Here is a 19,823-nt window from a genome sequence, read left to right as displayed (position 1 = left end):
ATACATACGTGTCGGCAAACATTTAGCGTTCGGTCAAGTGACGTAAAAATAGAAAGACGCACGCTCTGCATGTGAGTTCGTATAATTAGGTACCAAACCGAGAGGATATGTTGTGTTTTTTATGTTTCATATGCTACAAACATAGTCCATTAGAGAATCTAATGGCGGCCCACCCATTCGCTTTTTTTATCTGCAATGCCGTAACGGATATAAACTGCTTCAAAATAAGAATTACATAAATCTTGTCCATATATACACACATATAGACACATACACGCACCACACATACACAAATGTAAAAAAAAGTTTACAAGATGACAATTTGGCACGGTTGATTATTGATACTGTTTTTCTTTTTACATATAGATTTATAAATTTTTTTTGTTATTTACAATTATTTACGAACTTTAAAAATTGAAAAATCATATAAATTTTTTATTATTATTATTTCATCAATATTATAGAAATAACAATTTAATATTGTCTGTAACTGCAGACGTTATACGATTCATTTCCTATAGATTGAGGCAATAGCGTGGAATGTGTAGTAACATCAACTTTAGATTCATTTTCAACAATTGGGAAATGTTGTACGCGTCCACTATTCCAAGCTATTGTTAAACAAGGCCACGATGAGTGTTTTTGATAAAAGTTAATACAATTTGGTACTTCACCAGGAAATCCTTTGATGAGACAGCTTGGCTGCACTTCCACTACTCGCGATAAATTACTTAGGCTCGTTTTAACTAGAGCAATAACCGGACTGTCCTATTATCAAGAAAAAAAAACAAAAAATAAATGGCATTAGCACTAACAATAAGTAATTTTTTATTTAACTTTTTATAACATCATGTCTGTTTGTTTCAATTACACTTCTTGTGTTTTATTTTTTAAATTTATCTTATTTTATTTTTCTTTTTTTCTAAATGTACATCCATTTTCTTTATACACAAAAAAATGCAAGTAAACCAAACAGATCCATTTAATCATATTATTACACACCTGAAAAAGAATAGCGAGGTATTTTCCTGTTGGATCCCATTCCATGGAAATTATTCTGCCTCCCACTGTGATATAATCATCATTATCATCCCACGAGAAATTTACTTTCGTTAAATCGATTAGACGCATAGCTATCTTTACATCATTATCAGCTGCTTTTTTAACATCAAATATATTATCTTGCAATGGTAACGAAAATATCGTGGCAGGATCTTCAGTAGTAGCAAAGAGCAATGTTAAATTGGGACCGAAACATGCAGTTGCTACACGACCATGAGGAACTGTCCACCTTTCTGCATGCCATGGCGTCGGAACGCCAGTATTCCAAACTCTAAAATTTAATATCAATTTTTTAAATTATTTATTATGTATGCAATTACTTGAATATTGAGCAAATTATTACATATATAGAAAAAGATAGATATAAATTTAAAAAGACATTACCTAAAAATATTTCTACACGAAGCAGATAATAATCGTGAGCCACAAGGTGACCAATGTATAAAGCATATGCCACCTCCACCGACACGTTTCAAAGGAACCCAGTCTTCCTTCGAAACATCCCAAATTATTATGTTTAAATCTGTTGGCGAGCAAGATGCTAATAAACTACCCTAAGAAGAAGACATTATATTATTTATAAATTATAATTTTTACAATATTTCTATTAAATATCAGTAAAAATAAATGAATACTTGTGAATGCCATATAACACTTGTAACAGGTACATGATTTCTTTGTTTTAAAAGTATTGCATGGCTAAGTAAATTACTGGCTGCTCCCAACTCTATCGTCCAAATTAATATTCCTGAATAACATGCAGCTGCTAATTCACGGCCAGCATATGGTCTCCAACTTAAGCAGCAAACTGACTTTTGTGCACTATGTCTCAGTACTGGCACACCTAGTATGCCTTGTGAATAAATGCGAATTCGGTCGTCCCTCGTAGCCACAGCTAAGCGAGCACAATGTGGATGCCAAGACAGACACCTAATCTATTATAAACATTGCAGAAAGATTTCAATACTCAAATTTGTTTATATATTTCTATATATACATTGTTTCTATATTTATATAATCCTATGATGAATGAGTATTCTTACCAGTGATGTATTCCAATCTCGTGTAGCAACCATATCAGCAACAGACCCAGTTCCTAAAGTTGGTAACACATCTCTCTGATATATTCCTCTTTCCATCAAATCCAGCATCCAATCCAATCTGGAATTGTTATATATTTTTTTCACATTGATATAAAAATATTAAATCTGCCAAGAAGGCAAGCAATATATAATAAAATATTATACCTTGTTGCCACCCAATGCACAACATTTGTAATCTGCTCTGGATCTGCAGCTGCAGCGAAGCGAATGGCTTCAGACAATCCTTTCTCTCTCCATACATTGGCAAGTTTTTTGAAGACACTATCGTGAATGGGCAGAAATAATTCTCCAGCACTGATCGCACGTGCTGAGTCGCGGGTGGCCAGAATCTCCTGCGTGATAGATACCTCGGGATACCCGCGCAAATACTTGGAAAAAGGTTGCATCTCATCATGCATCTTGTCATAGGTACAATAATGTACGGTGCCGCTAATTAAACCAACGGCTGCCGTATCGTCCAAAACAGGACACTCGAAATCATGAAGTGACAATATTTTTAGCATTTTTGCTTTTTTTTTGTCAGGTGTTAACGACGACTTAACCTATACATTTAACCCATACGTCGTGTCACTCACAATATCGTGAATGACTCGTATAAAAATGTGTTTTCCAATGACCTACACAAACAATTAAAGCGTTTTATCTTTTTGCATATCCAAATTGAACTAGGTTTTTAACTTATTTAAGTTTTACATACCATGTACAGTAAATAACGTCAATAGTACAGTTCAACTGACACAATTTAAACATGTGAACACGCAGCACGCACGAGTCTCTCTCTCTCTTTCTCTTTCTTTCTCTCTCGCTTTATTTTAATATATATTCTAGTGTTAAAATATTTTGGTGATATATATTTTATTGTGTATTGTATGAGAATTGCCAATTTCTGCTCCGAGTAGAAATATATGACGTAATGTAATAAAAGAAATTTAGTTTTATACTAATTTCATTTATTATTTTACTCAATAATTATGTGTTCTATCTCTACTTTACAAAATAAATCCTGCATCACGTACATTATACAATACTAAAGAGAAGAAGCAAAAAATGAGTACAAAATTATTATACTTATATATAAAATTAAAAAAAAAAGTTGTAAAAACTACACAAAAATTTATCATTTTCCGTAATGTGTGAATTTAAATTGTGTGATGCAAAATTTGAAATCTAAATTATATAAACTTGCACCTTATGCACCTGCGTGCGCGTAAAATTATATTTTAATCAAACGATTTTTTAAAACACGATAAACATTTTATTAATGTATGGATAATATTTTATCAGCTATCGAGGAAAATGGCGCGAAACTGTTAACTGTGGCATGGCAACCGTTGCTAGGCAACGGATCTGTAACACGATTACGTATAGTGCGCATGCGCGTGACGTTTCGAGAAACCATTCGAATTGTTTCGCCGTAAAAAATCGCAACGTGAAGGTCGGTGCTCGCTGTGACTCGCATGACATTTCGTACAAATTCGTTCACGGAATAATATAGCGTGATTATAATCCGAATGACAATTCACGTTTGTACGAAAATCCTTCGATAAACCGCAAATTAAAACAGCCGGGTAGTGCGAGGGCGCCCGCGCACGATTAGATTACTAGAGACACTTCATCTACACTTTCTGCACCTGTTTACTCGCATCTCTCTCTTTCCCGCGTTTATAAACATACAGTCTGTTTTACTCCGAGTACGGAAGATGCAAATTATGCGGACGAAAAAGTACAACTCACCAGCGTAGCGACGACAGCGAGAAGGAGGGGATGTGATAAGAAGGAAAGAGAGAGAGAGTACGCGTGCGCGAGAGTGCGCGGAGCGAGATGGGTTGTGGACTCGCCGGGAGGGGCGAGGTGGGTCCGCAGTGTACGGTCGTCGTTCGAGCAGGGTGGGTTACGTATTACAGTCGTTCATCGCATTCGCCAATCGAGGGCTTGTGCCTTTTTACGAGAGAAGGATTTGCCGTGTCAATTGTATATTGTACGTACGAACGAACGAGCGTGAAATCGGAAAACCGTGAGAGTCTTATCGGCGTTCCGATTAAAACGAACGAACGAACGAACGAACGAACGAACGAACGAACGAGCGAGCGAGCGAGCGAGCGAGCGAGCAAACGTGCGACGACGACGACGACGACGACGACGACGATTCCAGCGTGGACTCGCGTGGACGGTTATATCGCGATGCTACCGCCGAGGTAGTCCGCGAATCGAGGGGGATCCACTGCGCGCGATGACGATCTCGGCCCATCGAGCGGTCTCGTTCCATTGGTCTTAGAAGAGGAACGAGACGCGGGATCGAGCGAGAGTAATCGAAAGACTGAAAGATATCTCATTGTGGTGCAGGACGAGGGCGCAGAGGCGGAAGAGAGACGGTAATAGTGGCGCGGGCGACTGCGAGAGATGGGCAAGAAGGGTTCCAAGCGGAAGACCCGATGGAGAACTCTGAGTATCGGTGGTAAGTAGATTTCCCGTCTCTGTCTTTTCCGCGTGTCTATATCATCCCTATTGTCCCTTCCTCCTCGCCCATCGCGCCGCGATGTCTTGCGTCTCGCGTAACATTTCTTCGCGAACGGACGATTCCGTGAGAGACATAAAGTATGTACGGCCGGTCATCGATCAACGAGCGTGCGAGAGATGTCGGAACGAAAGAGAGGGAGAGAGAGAGAGAGAGAGAGAAAGAGGAGAGGACGTTTCGCGTTATCGCGAAGTGCTCGCCTCCTCCTTCTCTACGACCTTCGTGGCTTCAAATCTGTCCCTTTTGTCTGCATATATCATACGTTTCCTCTACTGAAGATATAAAACGAGACTTCGTATACCGAGCCTTCGAAGAGAGGAAAGGTAAAAGAGATAAATATTATTGCTGAGCGGAAATTTCGACAATTTATTTATTACGGTAATACACGGTTCGTAATGAAAAGATTTACGATCGATCGCAAAAGGTGCAAAATACAGAATTCCCTTTTATTTTCCACTAACTTTTCCAGCGTATTTCTGTTACGAGGAACGTCCGAGAGATCTTTTTCTAGGCTGGACGTTCTCGCGAGTCATGACTTTTATCTCCTAAGTACTGTCTTTATAATAAAAAAAAAAAAAAAAAAAAAAAAAAAAGAATGACGCGACTCTAGCATAACAAACAAGGACGCGAGAGCGCTGTCTCTCGGACGAGGATTCTATACTACGCAACTCGCTCACGTATGATCCTTAATTGTAATAAAAGTCTGTCTATTAATCTTTTGCGAAGAATGACATAAACTTCTTTCGGAAAACTCGATACAGGACATTCGAATTATTTAACGAATTTCTATGTGATAAATAGAAAGAAGGAAAAAAGTTTTTAGCTTTTAATCTTTCTCACAAAAAGGAACAAAGCTTCTTGGAGATATAACACGAATTATTCCCATTATTTATTCTTACGAAAGAAGCTGAACTTTTCATTTGTAAAACCGCTGTTTTTTTAGAATATATTTCCTAAACGTAACAATAAACGTTTATCTTTCTCGCAAAAAAAAAAGAGAACTTTAAATTTGTGTATATTTAAGACTTGATTCTATCAACATCAGTTGATACGTCAACTGTCTAATATTATCCATCTTTTAATGATCAATATTTGGGCAAAAACAGAAAGTTAATTAAATTATGTCAAAAGATATTAATCAACTGTGACAATAGAGAGACGTCTTTATCTTCCGATCTTACGTGAAAAGCCAGAGCTTTTTGGAAAACTCCGACGCGAGACATTCGAGTCATTTATCGTTCTCGGAAGTCAAATTTGTTCAATTTGCGAGAATGCTGTTCTCTAGCGGGTCGAAGATTGTAATCATAACAATATGTCTTGCATCTCGCGCGAAGGGTCGGAACTTTTCAGGAAACTCGACGCGAGAGAGACACTCGAGTCAGCTTTATCATGATGGTAATATTTCTTTATTTCGTAAGAAAAATCTTGAATGTGGAATGACGACACTTTATAACTTTAATCGTAACGTATCTTTTTATATAATCTCCCGCCCGAGGGGATTATATAAAAGCCCGAGCTCTTCTCTCTGAATTTTCATACTTTATTGTTATCGATAATCCGAGTTCACGCGAGTGTTCTTCCGCTTGCAAATTCTCGCCTTCGAGTAGACCGACTCGCGTTGCATCGATCCGCACCACCCTACCTGACTTTTCTCCTCCGTAACGTTACCGTACCTACTTACCCGCTTAAACATACCGCGCGTAAGATCGTGCTTTACACGCTGCGACCTTCCCTTGTTGCCTGGCTCGTTCGTATAGCAAGTTTCTTTCTTCGCGACGAGAGCTCGGACGATGTTTATTATTTGCGGTTTATCCTTGATCGAAGTATGTCTCGACAGCGATACTTTGACTTTCCGTTCTATTAATCTTTCTTATATTTAAAAAACGGAGAATTTAAAATATCTTTTGTATTTTACTCTCAATATATATAGGAAACACGCAACATTTTAATAATTTTTTTCATACTATATGTGTCTAATTTATTCGTAATCTTATGCAATATGGTTATGAATATAAATAATTACTAGACATATAATATCCACAAATATTTTTAAAAATGAATAAATCGAAATTTACGTAAATGATTACATAAAAGTCTATATACCTACATTCTATTTTGTTATTCTCATTTCTGAGAGATGTAGAGGTTTATTATTTTTTTCAATCCTGTTTAGAAGTATGCTGTTCACGTGAATGGATTCAAGGATATTACGCATCTTATATGTAAACATAACAGTTCAATTTTGTGTTTACTTTGATTTTTCACATATCATATAAAATAAGATTATATGAATCTCTGTAGCTAATTATGTGCGTATCAACTACGTAAAGGTTAAGAATAACAATAAAAAACTTTTTTTTATATTAATAAAAATTATTTATGTCATAAAATATGTGCAGATTATAACACGTATATCATAATTATATATGTATAATTATAGCATGTATAATGAGAAAGTACTGCGAATTCAGTGTATTAATACACTATATGCTATCAATATTTTACCTCTGATATTGAAAAATAATACAGAATTTTTTTTGCTGAAAGCTATTTTATGTTTTATATATACAAGTATTGGTATACATTTTTAAAATAAAATATTGCTAGAATATCAAATATTATATTCTAGCCATTTCATTTTCTAGTGTATACCTGTGTTATATACCTATTATATTGCCTTCAACTACTAACAAATTTATGCATAACAAAAAAGGAACTTTAAAAAAAAAAAAAACACTATATCGCTGTAACTTGTAAGCATACATTTTTCTCAGTTTATATGTTAAAATTTATATGTAGGAAAATAAATTTTTAATTGTATATAAGAGATTGGATCAAACACTCTGCAAATAGCAAATTAATATTTATCGCTTCATGTTTTAAAAAAGATTAAATGATTCACTGTGGTATTCAAAATTAACTAACAATAAGTATGTCGACATAAGTATACTCTCTACGAAAATATTCGCAAAAGCCAATCATATTTCGAAATAAATATTCAAATGTAAATATATACATCTCTACACATTTTGCATCAAATTACGTAATGTTGACGTAAAAAATATTGCGGTGAAAAATAAATATCCCATTGTATATGTATTTATTGCGAATATCCAGAATCTAATTTAGCTGTTTGTACGATTTAAACGAAATATTGTTGCACATAATGCAACAATATTAATAGAAAATAATGCCAAGATAAATATTTATTGAAAAAATACAGTTGTCAAGAAAATTTTTGAAATTTCTGTCACTGTTTCGTACAATAATAATAAAATATCTTTAACGGATAAAATAGAAGAAGAGGAAAAGCAAAGCATGAAAATGATTTTGTAACGTTCCTCTTTTTCTCTATAATTTTTTTGATAATATTATTTCTATTATGATTAATTTCCGGCTGAAATAGTTTTGCAATAATTTTCGATTAAATTCAGAAAAATTAATATCGAAGACATATACGTTCTTTTATGTTTCTTCATGGCGTTATTTATTTCCATTTCATCATCTTAGATTTTCAAACACGAGAAGACTTTCTCGGAGTAAATCGTTTTCTATCTCTCTTTTTCTTCTATACGTATCTTTATAACGGATGACTCCATCGATGTACCGTCATCTATGGCCACTCGACGACCCGATAACTTGAGTATAAACTTAGTTATACGATGAGCATTTTCTTTATCTCACGTTCTTTTGTAACAATGCCCTGTATTAAATTTTTGCAATCTCCTTTAGTATCAATATGTTTATTGTGAACAAGAATTAAATTGGGCACACTAATGTTTAAAGTAAATTATAATAAATTTAATATTCAATAATAAATTTACGCGATTATTGGAGAAAAATGGAGCAACCTTTTTATATAAAAATCACGAAATAAATTATTTTATTTACAAAAATATCATAATTTAAAAAAGGCATAACAATTAAAAATTAAATTATATAAACTTTATTATTAATAATTCTAGCCTTGTTTTATCGACAAAAATATTATCATAGAAATATAAAAGAAAGTTTTCGTATATATTATATATATTCAGCTAGCTTCCTAAATATTATTCATAATTATTAATTTTATTCATTATTATTTATCTGTGCACTAATAATTAAAATATCCTAATCATAATAGTTCACATTCTTATATTTTTAATTCATAATTATTTTTGGAGATTCTATTTATTTTAGCCAATTATGAGGTATAAGATGAGAAATAAGATTATCATATTCAAGTATTTGTCCTTCGACAGAATAATCGAATCGTTAAATGTTAATTTCGTGATCATCATCCGCGACATATTACTATAAAAGAAAATTTTCTCGAATCGAACTCACGTCCAATGACCATTACAAACATATTCGAGTATACTAGGTCAAAGCAATGCTGTGCTGCACATCTCGATGTAGCAGCAATTGCCAAATGTCGTGTTTCATAACGCGAAGGAGATAACTATATATATACATGTTATGTAGTAATTATAGTGAATAATCTAAAGCAGTGATGTTCAAACCGCGGACACCGTCGATTGCTGTAACATTTTGCGGTTTCATGGTAATGGCCTTTATTACTGCGAGAGAAATTAAACGTAAATTTTATATTGACGTTTCCAGTTACATAAGAATACATTTATTGTTAGTGTGACCACCATTTCACACAAAATTAAGCATAAAATTTAATTATTATTGTTATACAATGTAACACAATATTTATTATAAAAATACATATTGCTTGCATATTTTAAATTACATATATCTATAATTAAACAACATCTGTCATTTATGAATAAATTAATGCTATTTTACGTTCTAGAATTTATTCTAGATTATTTTATATTAAATATTATATTATAATATGTCCTAGAAGTTATTCTAAATTATTTATAATTAAAATATTATCTTTGAAAAAAGAACGTTTAAGGAACTATATTAAAATATGTAAGTAAATGGAAAAAATAAAGTTATATTAGAAATATTTATTTTTACATTTAATTACATAAAAAAACAAAAATCACAAGAGTTATATAAATATTTTTATATTTAGTAGCAGCTTTTGGTTTCTCGCATCAAACGCTTAAAATTTGGGACTTATCAGTGCAATAATCCTATTTGAATTGCTATAGTGATTAGATTAAAATATGTATGATATCGAAAATAAATCGAGGCAAAGATTATAAAAATAATAAAGTAATATAGAATAAAATACAGAATATCTTATAGAATAATATCAAATATATTTCATTATCACAAAAAGTAAGATATAATTAATTAGTAATTATCATATCTTTATAATTGTGAATATTATGTAAATATTACAAATTAACATATAATGAAAAAATGTGCGCAACTTGATTTCTATTAATAACTATTTTCTTTTGGATAAAAAAAGAACAAAAAAATTATGTACCTAACCGATGCACTTCTAAGAAGAATTAAATAATAATATATAACTAAATTGAAAATTGTGCTGTATTATAATGCTATACTAGAGAAAGAAGGAAATGCAGTGATCTCAACATCTGGAAGATTGCCAATTTATTATATGAATATTTAGTAGAGCTGATGAATAATGACTTAACAGTAGAATATATAATTCTCAATAAAACTATTCTATTATATATTTTCTTATTAAAACGTTTTAATTTAATTTGACATATACAAATTGTGGAAAATTCTTTATATGTGTATGCTTGCGATATTTTTTTTATTAACCTTAGCATATTTTACTTGGAAGACTTTTTGAGTGCGCGAGAAATTATAATGATACTTTTATTATGATAATGATTATTATCATTATTACATAGTATTCACAATAATGGAAGTGGCTAGTTTATTTTGATGATCTTGTGTGTAATAATAAAGTGATTGACCTAACATTTTATGCATTTCTGCAATTTTCAAACACTTTATAGAATACGAAGAGTAAGAAATAAAGTAGCGTAATAATTTTAGCAAGCTATTATTTCTGAAATAAATAATCTTTTGTGATCATCTTTTTTTTGAAATTAATATCTAAACATTATTGACTATAAGCTAGAATATCGAATAAAAATTTGCATTGCTGGATTACGATAACATAAAACAAATTATATAATAGATTTTTTATTTCCATAAATAATAGAGTTTTTTTATAACAGAAATTTTATTTATGTGTAATAAAATATCTATTTATTGCATAATTAATTATGAAATTAAAACTAGTATACATGTTAAAACGTTACATAATATTAAAATATTTTGTATCTACTGGGAATGATAACTTTATTGTACGTTTATTTTTATTGTTTATGAAATACGTTTAAATATATCGCGTTTTGTTTTTATTGATTGATTTCAAACACTCAATTTTATACATCTTTTAGTAATATCTAGCAAATTCTAAATTTGTCGCACTTTCGATGATCGCTCTACACTAAAAGCAATAACGATTGAAAATAAGCGCACTTTATAAAAGTTCGTATTATAAAGATGAGATAAAAGACTTCGCGAGAATCGCATTGCGAGGTTCTATGGTCGAGAGAGAGAAACTTCCGTTCAACTCGATACCAGAGCAAATCAATAGTTAGGCGTCGTGTCTCTCGATCGTCGTGCCATGTATAGGAAATGAAATACCTCGTCGGGCTAATGTCCTTGGATGAAATACAAAACAAATCTCAACCAGAGCAATCATTGCTACCGCTTCATTCTTCTCTTCCCGTCATTCCCTCGAGAAATCCCGCAGTTTGTATTTTCTGATGGATGGAATTTCTGGCGTTTATGAAATTACTCCTTTCGAATAAAAGATAAAAACAGAGTTTAACTCGATATATATTTTATTCAAAAACATCCAGTGACATTTTTCACAGGTAATATTTATCTAATAAATAATAGCGCGTTTCTAATTAAGAATATTTAAATTTTTTAAAATGTCGATTTACTCATATCTCTTGTGGAAATAAAAAAAAATATTTTTTTAGATAAGTAAAATGCAAATCAATATATATATACACATAATTAATATATATTATAGAACAATTCAAGATATTTCCCTGAATTATTGATTATTATCTTCAGTATATTAAATATACAAGATATTTCTTAATCGATATTATATTCTCCTCGACTTTTTTATCGCGAGTTTTTTAGTTAATGAAAAAGGCAAAATATGAAAAATATTTGTTGTGACAATTAAAATATATTCAATATTATGTATTAATACATATTTAACTGTTTAGTAGGAATATCGACTTTTTGAAAGTTTTGTGAAAGAGATTTTTTATTTTTTTAACGAAATGCTCGGCTAAAATTTCTATACGTAAGCATATAATTTTAAGAAACTCTCTTTTTCTTGTCGGAGAATCGATTCTACCGGATCTTAAATTTCTTATATGCCAGCGGACATCGTGGCAGCGCAGACTGCTATAGTACCATAAGTGATCGACTCTTACTACTGGGAATACATATGTTGCATTTCTCTATGCGCGCGTCTCTTGCTGGTTTGTGAGAAAGTGAGATGATCTCCTTGTATTGTGCAATACAAATATATCCATGTATAAATCCTCATTCTTTTTTTCCGCGCGCGAATATAATACTCGACAAATACACATTTATTATTACGAATTTACAAGTAACAAATTAACTTCCGAAATCTTTCCGACAAATTTTATAAAATTTATTGTTATCTATATTTTTAAATTACTCTTCTTAATATTTATAATAAAATTTAATTATTTATATATATACTTATTTATAAATACATATATATATATATATATATATATATATATATATATATATATAAACATGCATGTAATTATTTATATATAAAACATTTTCATAAAAATAAAAAGATGGATAAATTAAACTTTCTAAAATAGTATGAAAATGTATTATTTGATTAATTTGTTGATAAAATAAGATTAATCTTTCTCACTACAACGCGAATACATCTACATAAATGAATTATGTAATGTATTAAATTTTTATTACATATATACTCAACTAGATTCTATTTCCAACGATCAGGCTTTATCGAATTAGAAAGAATTAATTGCATCTGTATATTTTAATATTTAAAATAATAAATGTCACAAATATAAAAAATATTTTTATTTTTATTTATTTTAAATACAATTACAAAATACTTTATTTTATATAATAACTTTATAATTTGCTAACTTGTTATATTTATTTGCTTTATTAATATTATTTATACATTACTATTTGCTTTTTATTTATTATTTTACATAAATTTACACGAAATTTGTTTGTTTTTTTTCTTTTATTAATCTTTAATTAAAAAGATATATAGGAAGAGAGGAGGCGAATAAATTTGTTAAGTTGATAGTTTTGTATTCAAAAAATATGTCAAAATATAATTATGCGTCTTTTCCGTATTACTGAATAAATTTACATATATGTTTTATATTTAAGTAATACAAAGTGTTAATATCTAAACAGAATTAGTCTCTTCAACATTAGTAGTAACACAAACGTGAACTTTTAACTCGACAGGTTCGGTGCAAGTGCGGTGAGAAGCTAAGTATAACATTGACAAAACAGAAAGAACGAAGTAGAATATGCATGTGCATGCACGCTTGCACGCACGTGTGTTCGTAGATAGAAGCTGCGTTACGCGATCCGTTACGTAAAGCTTCTACAGCACATTTTCCACCGAACGTCGAACCTAATATGAATAGTCTATTTTAGAAAAGACATGAGACAGAAATTATGAAATATAATGGATTTGAATGAAATACGAAGATAAAGCAAATATTTGTTTAAATCCTTTATAAACCACACAAACTTGAGATAATTAGAAAATTGTAATTGAAACTAAATTATATTAATAGGAAGCTATTCAACATAATATTTTTATAAACAAATAAAAGCTTTTTTCTTTGCTAATTAAATTACATATTTCTCTCTGTTTCTGTATACGTATATAAAATACTTTATAAACTTATAAGAAAATATCTCTCTCTTAATTCTTTATATGGAAAGGCTCATAATTTTCAAAATATAACACTATATTTTCAAAAGTTAAGTGTTTCTCTTATTAGATTAATAAAAGAACTTATTTTCTGATTTATTAATTTAGTATAAGAACCATATAGAAAAAAATATAAATTTTGAATTTTATGCATTTATCTCAATATATTATTAGTATATATTATATATAAATTATATATGTATATATATATTTATTATTAGTATTATTAATGTAAAATAATAAAAAAATCGATAAAAGAATAGAATGAAGATATTAAATGGAATTGTACAGATTAATAGTAATTCACATTATCATACTAATCATACTAATTCACACAGATCGATATTCACACTAATGTAAAAAAACGTTAGAAGTAATTACTTTTTGCTAGTAAAAAGAATACTTCACTCACAATAATTACAGTAATAATTACGTAATTAGTTCATTTAGAATAATGGTTTTATTTAGAAGATAGATGGTGAATAATTGACGCAAAAATGCTTTGAATACGATAAGAATGTCGTATAGTCATATTAATCAAATAAACGCTTTAATTTGGATATCATATAATTATTGTCATTACATAAGCAATATTATTATTACATAAGCAATGTCATTATTACGTGAGCATAATTTTACCAATTATACTTTATTGAGATATATCCTTGAATAAGTTTAAAACATTCTGTTATATGCTAGATATCACATCCAATTTCAATTAATATTTTTACAACTTTTTTAACTTTCTGTTATACGATTATGTTTCACTTGATTTATCATGTTTTGAGATCAATCGTTTCGCTCCAATTAAAACATGTAAGCCATTAAGTCAAGCTGCGCAAAAAGATAAGAAAGATAGAGGGAGAGAAAAGACATATAATTAATCCTCTTATATAATTGATTCAGTTTAATCAGATAGAAAATGTTTGCTCTTTTTGAAATAAAAATATTATCATCGAAGACATTATTGCGTAAAACTCTACTTTTTGCTTATGTCAGCATATTTCGTAAATACTACATAGAATCGGTGAATCAACAAATAATAAGCAGTAGCACAAATAAAAGAAAAAAATAGCGTTATTTTCTCTCTTTCCTTATTTGCGTGCACTGTATCGGGTGCGGGCAAAGTTTCCACACGTAGCACGTGCTGAAGATCGTAGACCTTCCTGACGTTTGTACGGATTACATAACTTCGACTTCGTCGCGCTTACCGGTAATAAAATGTAGCTTTACGTACAACGAGAGCAGCTTACGTTAGGTGTATGTGTGTCATCGCACGCCGCGAATACATGCGTATTGACGTATGCGCGCACGTCGCCTACCTAACTGGTAGAAGTGCGTGAAACGGAGAGCCGCGAGTTCAGGTTATGAATAGCACGTGAGTGACCACGAGGTTCTCGTCACATGCCCGCGCGCACGGACAAATTTTTCGAGACGTTCGGCGGATGTCACGAGTGGCATGTCCTCATGATTTTGAGTCAACAGCAACATTTTCGGATCGATCTTACACAATCCGACTGAACCTTTCATATTATAAACTTCAAATATTAAAAAATATGATTCTATTGAGATTTACATCGCAAGTTTTTTGTATTTTCTTTTTTCTTTGAATTTTTTCATCACCTTAAAAATAAATCTCTCCTCTATTCTAAAAATTTATTTTATCGATATAATTTATATGTATAAAGTATGTATGTATATATAAAAGAGGAAAAAATCTGTTTTATTCATTTTTTATAAAACATTTTTTTTCTCTCTTTCAGATTTATGTATTTTTTAATTAAAATTTTATTAAAAATTCTAAAAGTAAAAATCGGTTAATGTTATTGAAAGAGGATGTTTAATATTCTCTATTTTTTGTAATTTATTTTGTAAAATCCTCTGAATTTGTATTTGCATAATTTAGAAATTACTAATGGCTTCGATCTTCTTAAAGACAAACTATCTTAAGTCAATCAAGAATCTACATATAAAATAAAGATCAGGAAAAATTTTATTTTTTAGATAATAAATTGTAAAAAGATGTGTGTGTGTGTGTGTGTGTGTGTGTGAATTAATTATTTCTTTTAAGAAATTGAAATTGAATAGAGGGAGGGAAAAAATATATAAAACATTAAGAGATCCAAAAAGTAATTTTTAATTAATATTGTAAAATTATATACACATAATGATCATATCATGAAAAAATATTTTCAAAGATATTTGTCAAATAAAATAATTAAATTGAATTATTTAAAGCAATTTAGAATTAAAATATACTCATTAAGGTGAACTATACATAAAATTATCAAAAATTTTACCTCAAGCTTATATTAAATGTGCAAAGGAGGAAAAGAATATTTTCTTGTTATATTAATTAACACTTCAATTATTTAATTTTATTTATTTTACTCTTCTGAAAATATACAATTTAAAGCTCAACTACTAAATATTGTAAATACCCAACAAGCGATGAGTCATTATATTGATCAAACAGAAAATTTACTTAAGATTTAACTTAACGCTTAAAGAATTAACAAGTTTATTGTTTTTTAAAAATACGTATGTGTACAATAAGATAGAATAGAAGTGTACTTAAGATATATACAGGGTGCTTCAAAGATTGCTTGTATATAATTTTAATAAATTAATAAATATTTTAGTTATAATTTTTATAATTTGAATGAAAATCTGGAAATAATTTTGTCTGTTAATATTTTGTTTAACGATTAGTCAACTTCATATCGGTTTTTATAATAATATTAAAAATTTCCAGTTAGTTCATTCTTGTGATACTTGCTATATAGACATCCATGACACCTAAGAACATTCATTGTCGAACTCGTTAAAGTGCTGAAAATGTCGGTGGAGTCTAAGAATGTTAATAATAGATTCGCATGAGAATTGCGTGTGTTACGTTTGCACACGCCGTGTTCCGCAAAACACATTTGGATCTTACACGCTATTTTTACCTATCGATACTGTCCACTACATGCTTAGTCTTCGTTCGTCACGCCGTCGCCTGTTTTACTCGAGAATAGTTATTTTATGGTTCTTTAAGCATCAAACTTGCAGCGATATCAGTGATTTAATGCTCCTTACTTTGGCAAGCGTTGCTTCTAGTTGTAAGTCCAGCTGTTGGTCTAACTAGTGGTCTTGTTTTTTTGTAGTTTTTGTTTTCTACTACATCACTTTCGTTACACATGCCTTGAAAGGTCAAGAAACTTTTTGGACCATTTGCCAATTCTAGTACTGTTAATATAACTTTTCTATCAATGGCGCATATATATATAAATCATTGCTAATATTGCAGAAGATAAATTGAGAGTGTTTGAAATATGTGGCGAATTGTGTAATATTTTGATCTGGCTGCTAAAAACTTTTTCATTCGCAATTAATTGCATCACGCAAGATATTTTCAGTAATATACGATATTTTTAAATCAAATCGATATTCTCAATAATCGTCTCAATAAAATTTATATGAGATTAACTAGCAATGCACATTTTGTGCAATTGCAAAAAAAAGATAGAGAATTATTTGGCAGGATTCATTGATTTCATTTAACATATTGCCAAAATTATATTTTAATGTACATACATATATGATGTTTATTTGAAGATTACGTATTTCAGTATTGATAAGGAGTATTTTCGAGTATGAACTAAGTTGGCACATGGATTAATTCTGATAAGGTATTTGCTTTAAAGGTTACATAATACTTTCATTGTTTTGCATACCATCAATTATAGTCGATATTATGCGACGATTCATTTGGTATCGTACCATGTTATACCAGCTTATAAACTTGATACTTAATCTGTTACGCACTTATCAAAGATGTATATGTCATGTAAATATCAAAATATGCACAGCTTAATTAAAGGAAAATAACACAGATCTTGGTTGATGTACACAAGAAACATGCCGGTTTATATAATTTACTATTTTTTATAATGTGCTTCTTCAAAATATTTGTATTAAAAAAGAAATAATAATTAAAAAAGAATAAGCGCATTTTTTCATGGTCAATTAGGTAGAAATAAGATGATGCATTAAATATTATTTATTTATTCATTTATATATTATATAATTCCAAATATGCTTGTATGTGTGAAATCAAATTGTTTCAAATAGATTTTATATATATATACTATACAGTGAGTGTATAATATATATAAAATCTATTTGAAACAATTTGATTTCACACACACAAGCATAATATGTTTTATTATTAATACTATATGCTAACATTTATTTCTAAAATGTATCTAATTTGAATTTTTAATAGTAAGAACACACACATAGTCCTCGAGCTGACTTTGTCAATATTAATGTTTTATTAAAGACAGATTATGTGATTAATTTTGTAGCAGTAAGTAATTTATTCCTATTTACCAAAAATTAATTTCACGATTATTTTATATATCATTTATATATCAGAAGCTATATTGAAGGTTATTTTGAAAGACAAGTATTCCTATATTATAATTTTAAAATTTAAATTATAGTCAATATTGGTTCCTTTAATATTTAAAAAAAAAAATTCTTTTTAGATATATTTTTTTAAATATCGATAGAATCGGATATTAAGAACTTTAAAAATTATAAGGATTTTTATTATAATAATGATTATAATAATGATTAACATTAATATATATATATATATATATTTGCTTCCTTACATCCTGCGCTGACTCTTATCGTCTCTTTCCTTGACGTTATTAATTATAACTTTGTTATAAATTTCAGATCTTTTCCATTATTAAAATGTGTATCAGCTAGATGATGTTGAAATGAATTAAGTAATTTGAACAGATTAAATCTAAAATAAATAAGGGGGAGAACTTCTTAATTCCAAAACAAACAGCGTCCTTAGAATACAGTGTCTGATATGCTGCTTCTCCCCATGTTGCTAATACCATCGCATTAAATTGTTTTGTGAATTTAGTCGTCAAGTTTGTCAAGTTATGTAACGTTTTTTTTTTTAATATAAAACTTGACATTTCAAAGTCCTTAAACGGCGTGAAAAAAATGTAAATTTATAACAAAGTTATAACAGATTCATTGTAAAGCTTACCAAATTAATTTACACACCTAAATATATATAAATAAATATATTGAATATTGAATATTTTACGATATTATGTAATATATTTCAAATAGGTATTATATAACATTAACGCGATGTGCATTATTATTTATTCCAAACTAGGATATAATAGTTTTAAAAAATTGAGGTTTGTTTAGTAGTAAAACATTTACATTTTAACATATCTCATATTGATTTCTTTAATAAAACGCACGGTTTCTTTTACACTAGTAGATATCATATTTCTTTCACTAATTATATATATAGCTCTTAAAAAAATGAAACCAAAAAAACCATAATTTGAAACTTTCAATGCGTTTGGTAGATATTACCAAAAGTTGTCACAATATATTTTTTGTGGTTGACCACATGTCTAGAGATTTAAAGATCAAGTTACAAAGCGCTACAAAAAATATCCTAAATTTCATTTTATCTTCGAATGTCTTGAAACAGTGCAATAGGCGGTATTAACTTTTTATATATAATTATTATGTTATTTTTTATGTATATGACATATAAATATAAATAATAATCTTATTTTGCATATATTAAAAAAGTAATAATAAATGCAATAAATTGCAAAGTTTATTAACGATTGAATTTGTTAAGTATAATATTATCACATTAATATTACAGCTGCGTATTTAAATAAATTTGACGAAATTTATTATTTTTTATAAAAATTATTAAATATTTTAGTATATTGGATTGAAAATCGCATATTATTACTAAGACTTAAGACTTAAACAATAATTAATAGCAGTACTGATTTATATATATTATTTAGGAAGAGACATATCGCGCGCATAATTTACTAAATTTTTTGAAATCACATATTTTTAACAGGTCTAAAGACTGAAATACCTGTAGTAAGTCGTAAAGTTGGAGACAAAGTCCTATACCAGTTCGAAGAACTTCGTTCGCATTACGTCTCTCACTTCGAGATGTGATAACTAGTTAAATAACCAGGCCATATATTATTTCAGCGCGCTGCGCTTAAAACTGTACTGTATATGCTTCTTTTCAGCACGATATCCAGACGTGTGTAAAATAAATGTGAGAAATTAGATTTGTAGAAATCAAATCACGTAGAGCATCGGTCCTATGTTT

At 29.6% G+C, this 19,823-nt stretch overlaps 2 protein-coding genes across 2 annotated transcripts in view; one reads left to right on the top strand and one right to left on the bottom strand.

Annotated features, from left to right (window-relative positions):
• Positions 1-35: 35 nt before the first annotated feature.
• On the bottom strand, positions 36-2,961 carry LOC140663099 (aladin). Its single transcript, XM_072886998.1, has 7 exons — positions 2,863-2,961; positions 2,310-2,782; positions 2,106-2,223; positions 1,698-1,997; positions 1,447-1,616; positions 1,003-1,333; positions 36-768 (listed from the first exon to the last, which is right to left on the bottom strand). The coding sequence occupies exons 2-7, from the start codon at positions 2,666-2,668 to the stop codon at positions 475-477; spliced, it is 1,572 nt and encodes a 523-aa protein (XP_072743099.1). The 5' UTR covers positions 2,669-2,782; positions 2,863-2,961; the 3' UTR covers positions 36-474.
• A 1,063-nt stretch (positions 2,962-4,024) lies between these two features.
• LOC140663097 (uncharacterized) overlaps positions 4,025-19,823 on the top strand; it is a 34,225-nt gene continuing 18,426 nt past the window's right edge. Inside the window, exon 1 of the mRNA XM_072886993.1 lies at positions 4,025-4,620. Coding sequence (XP_072743094.1) covers positions 4,566-4,620 — 55 coding nt within the window. The 5' untranslated portion in view covers positions 4,025-4,565. The remainder of the gene's footprint in view (positions 4,621-19,823) is intronic.

This window comes from Anoplolepis gracilipes, chromosome 2 (assembly GCF_047496725.1).
Source record: "Anoplolepis gracilipes chromosome 2, ASM4749672v1, whole genome shotgun sequence".
Lineage (NCBI taxonomy): Eukaryota > Metazoa > Arthropoda > Insecta > Hymenoptera > Formicidae > Anoplolepis > Anoplolepis gracilipes.
This window is presented reverse-complemented; position numbering and strand designations above follow the sequence as displayed.